The 10,095-nt window shown below is 53.3% G+C and overlaps 1 protein-coding gene across 1 annotated transcript in view; it reads left to right on the top strand.

The window, feature by feature from the left end:
* Window positions 1-382: 382 nt before the first annotated feature.
* CASTOR2 (cytosolic arginine sensor for mTORC1 subunit 2) overlaps window positions 383-10,095 on the top strand; it is a gene marked incomplete at its 5' end in the record, with an annotated part of 53,055 nt that continues 43,342 nt past the window's right edge. Inside the window, one exon of the mRNA XM_082856611.1 lies at window positions 383-495. Coding sequence (XP_082712737.1) covers window positions 383-495 — 113 coding nt within the window. The remainder of the gene's footprint in view (window positions 496-10,095) is intronic.

The raw sequence follows: 10,095 nt of genomic DNA, 5'->3' as shown, positions 1-10,095 counted from the left end.
CCTAGGGCGGCCGCCCGGCCCCTGACATCAGCGGCCGCCGGCGCCCGGGCCGCGCGACTACAAGTCCCGGCACGCCCCGCGGCGGCCGCGCATGCCCAGCGGGTCGACGTTTGAGTGGCAAGTTGTTTGTTACAGCGAACACCAGCTGCTCTCCGCGCCGGGCGCCGCGCGCTGCTGCTCCGCCAGCGCTGCCGCCCTCGCCCGCCGCCCGCGGCCCCTCGCGGCTTGGCGGGCCTCCCCTTTGTCCGCCCCGGCCCGCCCGGCGCCGAGCTCCCGGTCACCGGGCCGGCTGCCCGCGGCGCTTGGTGCCGGCTGGGCGTGCAGGGGGCGGGGGCCGCGGCTCGCCCCCCGCGGATGAGCTGCCGCGGAGCGCGGGCGGACGATGGAACTCCACATACTGGAGCACCGGCTGCAAGTTGCCAGCGTCGCCAAGGAGAGTATCCCGCTCTTCACCTACGGCCTGATCAAACTTGCCTTCTTGTCCTCCAAGACCAGGTGAGCGCGCGGGGACGCGGCGCCGGCCGGGGAGAGACAAAGAGGCGCACCCGGGCGGCTGTCCTCGCCGCCGCGGCTCGGAAAACAACTTCGAGCCCCGGGGAGCGCCCCCGCCCCGCCCCCGCCGCATCGCTCGTCTTGTGTTTGACAAAGCCACCCAAAATGCCCTCCAACGGGGTCCTTCCCCCCTGACCCTCCCTACAAGATGCACCCCTGCCGCTGTCTCCCCCACCCTAGCCCCCTCCCATCCTCTCCCCGAGATCCAGAGGGCCGGGGAGGCAGCTGTGACGAATCCGCTAATGAATGAATGAACGAACGAATGAATGAATGAAAAACAGGTGTGGAGACGCGGCAGTGTAAAAAACAAACTAACGCCCCCCCATCCCCCAATCCCTCCGTTGGGCCGGCCCCCGTCGCCTGGGCGGGGGAAGGGATTCTGCTGAGCGCGGCTACCCAGAGCAGAAAATCATAAAATCATTAGTGGGTGTTTATCTCAAGGTGCCTACGAGGATTGCGGCCGGCGCGGGCGGCTGGGGGAGGGCAGAGGAGGGGGCTGCGGGTGAGGGTCGCTGTGGTTCTTTCTCCTCTGGGTCCGGGAAGGTTGGGGGGGCGGGGGGGCGGTTGCCGAACCGTGGAAGGGGGAGGAGCAGGCGTGTTTATGGCTCTGCCTTGAGGCTGGGCTTGGATGCTGCAGGAGGAAAAATAGTTGAAGGCCTTGGGAGGTTGAAAAAAAAAAAAAAACAAGTTGGATTTTTCCCACTGCCGGTCAGGTTCTGACTTTTGTGAGCCCCAGTGGGTGCTTGGATTAGAGTGGTGTTTTTTTAAGGAGCCCTAGCCCAGTGGAGTGTGAGTGCAAGCTAGCCGCTGTAACTTAAATCCCTTGTTTGTCCACCATTGTGACTGTTGAAAGGGATGAAGTTGTTGCTGGCTGGGTTTTCCGGGCGTTGAGGCGGAGGTAGTTCTCCTTCTCTGCAAAATGAATGAATAAATTACAGGTCAAGGTTAATGTTAAAATGCCGGAACCCTAGGCTAACACCTCTTGGGTGCTGAGTTCAGGGGAGCTCCTGGGATGTGGGGAAATAATTCAGTCCGAGCCTCTTATCTGCCTGTTAAAGTTCTTCCCTGGAAATCTCACTTCGATGTGTGTGTGTGAGCGGGCAGCTCAGTCCCGCCATTGTTTGCGAGATGGAATGAGAGCCAGTGGCATCTTGTTTACTTTCTTCTCTGGCTGCTTGCTGTGGTATGGAGGGTTGGAATCCTCACCTTCTCTGGGCCCTGGCTCCTTTGATTGCAAAGGTAATTATTAAACAGGTCATTTGAAAACAAAAGCCAACAGCTCAGATTCTGAACCTCCCCCTCCTCGTCGCCCCCCACCCCAGCCCCATCTGGTTCTTGACACCCACCCATTCTGCATTTACCTGCCCTCTGCTCCCCACCCCTAGCCTGTCTTGAGATTCCAAGGCTGGAGTTAAGAGAAAATGGCCTTGTTTTTCCAACCCTTGGCCGTCAGCCCCAGGCAGCCCCCTGGCTGATTTCTCGGCTACCATTCAAACCACCGGGATGATGACTCAGGCTGCTGCTGTGCGGGGCCTGGGTGCTGGGAGGAGGGGGCATTTGGGGGCTTCTTAGAAAGGCAGCAAAGGGCCACTCCCTCTGCCCCTTTCCCTTTACAGAGGGATTGGCCCTCTTCCAGCCCCCATCCCAGGGTCCAGTTTGGAGGACTCATAGATAGGCCTGTCCTGGGGGTGAGCCCCTGCTGACCTGTCTGACCACAGAAACCGCACCCCTCAGTGGGTCCTGCTTCTCCCACTCTTGCAAGAGGCAGCTGGTCTGAGGCCCAGGTGACCAGTCCAGTCTCAAGATGGCTCAGAGGTCAAAGGTCATCTCCATGTCTGCAGGGTCTAGCCCTAGAAGGTGCTGAGCACATTTGTCAAGTGGCCAAAGGCCTGCCTCCCCAGCACTCTGGGCCAGGACACTGGCTTCAGGTTGTGACTAGCCCCCTCATTGCCTGTGTGACCGTGGCAAGGTCCTTTCCTTCTCTGGCTCTGCCTTTGTCCATCTGTAATGAAGACAGCACCACTTGGCCCCCTAGGTTTCACAGAGCTGTTGTGTGTGTGTAGCATGGAATGATTGTGGAAATTGGCTTTTCTGCAAGTATAAGGGGTAGCGGGCTGTGGATATATTATTTAAGCAATTTTCAATGATCAGTCATCCAGGTAGAACTTTTGGTCCTTTTTTTGATCCTTCCATCAGTTCCTGCCCCCAAGTGGTGGCCCATAGCCCTGTCATTTTTGTCACTGTGCCTTGTTTACAAGTTTTCAGTCACTCCCTGTAGGGGTGAATCCTCAGCATGGCATTTGAGACCCTTTGGGATCTGAAGCCAGAATTCTCATCTTTAGTCACTCTCTGGCAAATACCATGTGACCCACAATTTACTTCCCTTCACACCTCCCTGCTTTAGTTCTCTCTCTCCCTCTCTCTCTCTCTCTCCCCCTCTCCCCCCTCCCTCCCTCTCCCCCCTCCCTCCCTCTCTCTCCCTCTCTCCCTCTCTCCCTCTCTCCCTCTCTCCCTCTCTCCCTCTCTCCCTCTCTCCCTCTCTCCCTCTCTCCCTCTCTCTCCCCCCGCCCCCCTCCCTCCCTCCCTGGAACCTCCTCCTCCCACCCCCCAGCAGTAAATTCCTATTCAACCCTCAAGATCTAGTGCTATCACCCAAAACTTTCCTGAACCCCTCTTGCCTCCACCCCCAGCAGACTTAGTCACTTCCTCCCTCTCATGTCTACCTGGGTGGAGGCTTGGGGAGGGATGTGGCATCAGTAGATGCCCACTCCGTGTGCGGGTGCAGCTAGGTTCAAGAGATGCTGAGATACCCTGCCTCTTCCTCTTTGAAGCCCAGAACCTGGTGGGAAAGGAAGAAGAGGCGATCACAATACAGCAGGGAAGGGAGTACCTAGGGGGTAGGAGCAGGATCTGGGGGACCGCCTGAGGGAGTCCGGGAGGCTTCCTGCAGGAGGTGGCACTGTATCTTAGGGCTTTAAAATAGGATTTAGTTCAGTATCCTGCATATGCCACGGTACAACTCTGTGAATTAGGTGGAATGAAGGAATCTGCAATGAAGGAATCTGAGGCTCAAACGTTAAGTGACTCATTCAAGGTCATGCTGTACGTGGTGGAGCCTAGATTTGAATCAGCATCTTTCTGGCTCAGGCTCAGAGATTTGCTATTACAGGTTCATTGACACCCATATTCAACAGTTATGTCCACCCCTTGTATTTGCAGCGTACTGTTCTAAAGCTTTAGGAGCACAGGATGGAACCTGTAGATCTTTCTGCATCCCTTCTGCCCTGCCTCTGTGGCCCTTATCTTCTGCCAGGAATGCATGTCCCTCATCACTTCCCATCTAGACTTACTACTTCCTCCCCTTAACCTTTCATCACTTCTCAACTTTTTTCCATAACAGTATATCGTTTGCTTGTCTTATTCTCCCACCACCTAGATTACAAACCTTACTTTCAGGAAGCTTTTTGTGCATCTTTTTATCTTTTCCTTCTCCCCCCACCCCACTTCCAGTACCAGAGATAATAGAGCTACCACTGATTTCACCATCTGTTCCAAAGAGATGAAGACACTGGGTTTGGAGAAGTAAAGTGGCCTGCTCAAGGTCACACAGCTGGGAAGAAACAGGATTGGGATTTGAACCAGGTCCTTTCTCTGCTGTGCTTAGCACACTGCTTTGTAGGCACTTAGTAACTGCCTATCTGATGGATGTCTGACTCGTGCAGAGTGACCCAGATTCCAGCCAGAGTCTTTTCTGAGTGCCTTGGGGGCTGGAAGAGGCTCGGCAGGCTGAATCACACCTGGAGAAACAAGGCCCAGTGCCCCTGCCCCAACTCTCGGGGTAGCATCTGAGTGTAGCTGGAATAGGGGGCAGAAGGCAGGCTGAGTACACTTATTCTAGACACAAAGCTGGAGGCAGAGACCCTGGCTGAGCAAAATCAAGGCTACCGCAGAGCTTCGCCCTGTGATAGCCTGAGGTTCTGTAGCCTGGCCGAGGGCCCCGCCGCAGCCCACCCCACCATTCCAGTCTCATCTGACATGGCTCCCAGCCACAGAGATTATTTGCGTGCATACACACACGCTGTAGTGTCTCTAGCCTCAGGCCTTTGTCTGTCTGCCTGGAATGTTGCTCTTTGCCCTGCCCCCCTTGTCCACCTGCTCCTTCTTTTAGATTCCATTTTAACCTCACCTCCTCCAGGAAGTCTTCCCTGAGAGCACAGCTGAGCTCAGACCCTTCCTCTGGTATGATGGGCTTAATCTCAAAAAGATGTAATGTGACCAACCGTGGACTCTCAGCAGGCTCCTTTGGGCTGCAAATAAGCTGGCCCAAACAATAAGAAGTATGAACTTTGCACGATGAGGTCATGAATCGGGCTGTTTGAGGGTTGGTAACTTAAAGGCTTGATGATGTCATCAAGGGCCCGGTCTTTCTCTTTGGCTCTGTGGAATGGCTGGGGCAGCTCCAGGCATTATGGGCAGTCACAGGACAGGGTGGCAAGGACTCAGGGAAGCGAAAGGGCTGTTGCCTCCCAGGGTCTATGAGAAAACCTGTCTGGGAACACACCCCCTCACACACAGACTCTCATCTCATTGGTCAGAACTAGGCCCATGAGCATTCCTCCACCAGTCACAGTTACAGGAAATGAGACTATCACGAACTAATCAGGATCCACCACTGCAGTTGGGGCCGGCTGCCTGGAAGCTTGTGGCCTCTGGGAGGTGGGGCTCCCTGGGGACCCCAGTTTGCTGTCGCAACCCCAGAAGGGAAAACTGGGAATAATTAATAAGTGTACGGTAAAAACAACAATGACAACAATAATAGCTGACACTTATAAAGCATTTACTACATTCCAGGCACTGTTCCAAGCACCATATATCTGTTAGTCCATTTAATCCTCACAGCAGCCCTCTAAAGTTGGAGCTGGATTGTCCCCATTTTTCAGATGAGGAAACTGAGGACCTTGAGTGCCCAAGGACACACAGAAGTGGCAGAGCTGGGATTTGAACCCAGGAAGTGTGGTCGCAGAACCTGTCCTGAGACCACTCAGCCAGGTCTAAAATCACACCGGTTTGGACACCCACTCCCCAGGGGCCACTAAGCAGAGGTGTCACTGAGAGTCCATGGCAATGAAGCGGGGGCAGGGGCAAGATCATTATCCTGAAATGCAAGTTCAGGTGACAGGAAGCTGCAGCACCGTCTTTTTTTTTGCCTGTGAAATGCTTGTGTCCAGAAAGTCCATCTCATTTGATTGTCAAGAAAAAGCACCGAAGTGATATGCAGTAAGCACGTGCTCACAGCAACCCACACTGCCCACTCGGGCCAGACCCGCAGTCTGCAAGTCTCGGGTAGAGGCATTACAGGAGAAAAGCTCAAAGTTGCAAAGAGTCCATTCAGAGTCCACTGTTTTCTTGCGTGCATGGGGCTGAAGCCACTGTTTGATTGCATTAGAGAAAGACAGGCTGGCAGGGGAGTTAAGGCCTGGGACCCGGCACCTGGGATGGAATCCCAGCACCCCTACATCCTGGCGGTGTGACCTTGGGCAAGATGCTTGACCTCTCTGTGTGCTCAGTTTCTAAAACAGGGATAGTGATCATGTCCACTGCTTAGGTTGTTGTGAGGACTTAGAGAGGCAAACCATGACCAGCACTTCAAATGGAGCCTGGTTCACTGTAAACTCCAGTCAGTATTAGCTGAGAGAGAAAATGCCCTTTAAGCTGGTCAGTGACAGTCTGCGGAGGCAGAGTTTGAGAAGCCCAGGGTTAGGGGATTTTTCTAAGGCTTCTCATGCGCATACAGTCACACTCTGGACGTGGAGATTCTGTCACTGCCCTCCAGGTACCTCACCAAGGACGCCAGGCATTTAGGGCTCTGAAAGGGGCAGCCAAAATGCTGTAGCATCCCACAGCTGCAAGCAAGTAAGGCTTCCTAGAAGAGGTGGCACTGGGAGCTGAGTCTGGGTGGAATAGGGAGACGTCACGCGGTAGAGGTGCTGGGGATGAAAGAAGACAGGCCAGGCAGGGAGCAGGATGGAGGAGGTGGGGAGAGCACAGGGTGAGCCCCAGAGCCAATTCCCACGCCCGCCTGGGGTATCCATGACCTGTTGCTGCCCCAGAGTAAGGGGCTGGCTCAGCCCCAGCTCCCAAGCACCAGGTATGGAAAGCACAGAGTTGTCCTTGGCCTGCCGCACACCCAACTGCTTAGCGAGGTCCGCCCCTCCTCACCCGAGCCCCCTGCTTCTGCCAGCGCCAGTCCTTCTCATCTCCCCCCTGAATTATCCAAACAGCTTTGCCACCAGTCCCATCTGCCTCCAGGACAGTGCAAATGGTTAGCACAGCCAGAGCCCTCTGGGCAGGAGGGAACCACAGGAGCAAAGGCCTGGAGGCTGGAAAGAGAAAGGTGTATGCAGAGTGCAGGCTGGGACTTGTGGCCCGTGTGACCACAGCTTGGGGTTGGTGCAAATTGGTATGTTTTGTTCACGCAGAAACCCTGCAACGTGCACCTGCTATGTGCAGGGCCCAGTGGAAGACACAAAAGGTGCTTTGGTCCAGTGGGAAGAAAAGGTGTGTTCTCTGCCGAAGGTAGAGGGTGAGAGGCCCAAAGACCCAGAAGGAGGGGACAGCTGGTACTGCGGGGGCTGAGTGGAGGCCCTGTGGCCTCACCAGAGGTGGTGCTGGGGTAGATGTCATGGTTCACTCTGAATCTCTGACTGTATCTCTGCCTTGCTCAAAACCGTTCTCTGACTGCCCCCCGATCCTTATCTGGCATTGTGAATATTCTTTGGTCTGACTTCTGTCCTCTCTGGCTTTGCCCCATCTCTCCACCACACATGCCCTAGCATTAGAGTAACTGTGGTAGTTTTTAAATACCCCAAATTCTTTGACACTGTTCCCTTCAAAAGCTGGACCTCCCTTGCCTTTAAGTGTGGGGTCTGGATTAGTGACTTTCTTCTAATGAGCAGAAGGGAATAGAAGCAATACTGCGAGGCTTCTGGGGCTAGGGCTTAAAAAGATAGCTTCTGCCTGGCACTGCTTTGCTCTGTCTCTCTCTTGCTCTGTGGGAAGCCGGCTGCCATGTTGTAAGGACACTCAAGCATCCCTGTGGAGAGGCCCACAGTGGAGTGGAACTGAGGCCTCCCACCAACAGCCAGCCTGTGAGTGAGTCACCTTGACAACAGATCCTCCTGCCCCAGGCAAGCCTTCCAATGCCCGCAGCCCCAGCTAGCACCTGGGCTGCAACCTCATAAGAAACCCTCAGCCAGAAGTGCCCAGGTGTGCCATGCCCACATTCCTAGCCCATAGGAGCTGTGAGGGATACACAAGTTTGTTGTTTCAAGCGACTAGGTTTTCAGGTAACTTGTTATGCAATGGATAACTGATACGGTGACTATGTAATTTATCATCCAAATGGGGACACTTCTGAGAATAACAGGGAGCACTAAAAATAATTACCCTGGACAACAGGGCAAACCAGAATGCGTGATCGCCCTAGCCAGCTTTCATCCAGCCAGATAGCTCTTGAAGCCACCCTGGGGCTGGGTAAGTGGCTTTCTGGGATCACCTGTGCCTCAGGGTATAGGGTGGGAGAGCTAGTCCCCCTCTGTCCTCACGCCGGGTGCATGTCCAGGCCTCCTCAGGACCAGTGCTTCACTGCACTGACTTGTCTTCTGTTGCAAAGGACTGAGCTTGCGCTTCCTGGCAAATGTTTTTCTTATAACAGACCTCCGGTCTGAGGAACCAGCCCTGAATAAACCAGCCTAGCCCCACCGGTGCTGGAGCAGTCAGGTTCTGGTTGTCCAAGACCCAGTGTTGCACCTTGGCACAAGCAGACAGGCCTACCAGCATCAGCCCCAGCTGCCAGTTCCCCCAAACCTTTAGCCACTCAGTTTGTGGTGAGTGTGTTAAATTACACCTTCTAAGGGGAAGCTCACCTCTGGATGCCTTACACTCTTCCTTGCCTTAATTGTAATATATTGGACACACTCGGACCTCTGAGATCTAGGCTTACAAGCTTGGGGTCTCATCTGCCCACCCATGTTCATGGCAGCATCATTCACAATAGCCAAAAGATGGGAGCAACCTGAGTGCCCATAGACAAATGCACGGATAAGCAAAATGTGGTCTGTCCATATAATGAAGTATCATCCAGTCTTAAAAAGGAAGGAGATTGTGACACATGCTACAACATGGATGAGCCTTGAGGACATTATGCTAAGTGAAATAAGCCAGCCACAGAAAGACAAATAGTGTTTGATTCCCCTTACATGAGGTACCTAGAGAAGTCAATTCATAGAGACAGAAAGTCAAGTGGTGGTTGCCAGGGGCTGGCGAGGGGGGGTGAGTGGGGACTTGTTATTCAGTGAGTATAGAGTTTCAGTTTTGCAAGATGAAGAGTTCTGGAGATCAGTTACAAAACAATACGAACGCACTTACTACTGAACAGTAAACTTTAAAATGATCAAGATGATAAGTTTGATAGCATGTATGTTTTACGGAAATTTGGGGGACAAGAGAAAAAGGTAGGAGCCTGGCGAGTGTGCAGAACCAGAGGGCAGTGTGGTGGGTGAGTGGATGGCAGTGAGCCACAGCAGCGTGGGCAGCAGAGTCAGACCGAGGGAAAGAGCTGGCGTCCAGTGAGACAGCGGCTTGGAGCACGTCATGCATTAACTCGCTTGATCCTCACAGTAACCCTTAGCACGTAGGTACAATCACTGGCCCCGTTTTGCAGATGGGGGAACTGAGACACGGACTTTGCTCAAGATCACAAAACCAACAAGTGAAGAGTAGGGTTTTTTTTTTATAACAGCTTTATTGAGATATAATTCACATACCATACACTTCACCCTCTTCAAGTGTACAACTCAGTAGCCTCTTGTGTATTCAGAGTTGTGCAGCCGTCACCACTGTCTAATTCCAAAACTCGTCCATCGTCACCCCAAAAGAAACCATAAGCAGACATTCCCTAGCCCCTGGCAGCACTAATCTGCTTTCTGTCTCTAGGGATTTGCCTGTTCTGGACATTTCTTATCAATGGAATCATACAATATGTGGTTCTGTGTGACTGGCTTCTTTCACGGAGCATCATGTTTTCAAGGTTCATCTGTGTTGTAGCCTGTGTGTCAATACGTCATTCCTTTTTATGATAGAATAGTATTCCATTGTATTGGATAGACCACATTTTGTTTATTCATCCATTGATGTATGTTTGGATTGTTTCCACATTTTTGTTATAAAGATCACTGCTGTGAACATCTGTGTACAAGTGTTGGTGTGAATGTGTGTTTTCATCTCTCTTGCGTAGATCCCTAGGGATGGAATTGCCGGGTCACGTGGTGACTCTGTGTTTAACATTTTGAGGATCTGCCAAGCTGTTTCCCACAGCGGCTGCACCGTTTGACGTACCTGAGGAGTAGGGATTTGAACCCAGGACCTCTGGCTGCAGAGTCCATGTTCGTAAACCACCACACTAGCTTAATATGGGTAGGAGCCTGGAGTCCCTTACCGGCTAGGTGACCACAGTCTGGGCTACTGAACCTCTGGGAGACTCGT

The sequence above is a fragment of the Leucopleurus acutus genome (assembly GCF_964270905.1).
Source record: "Leucopleurus acutus genome assembly, chromosome: 16".
Lineage (NCBI taxonomy): Eukaryota > Metazoa > Chordata > Mammalia > Artiodactyla > Delphinidae > Leucopleurus > Leucopleurus acutus.
The sequence above is the reverse complement of the archived record's forward strand: the minus strand, read 5'-3'. Positions and strand labels throughout refer to the sequence as shown.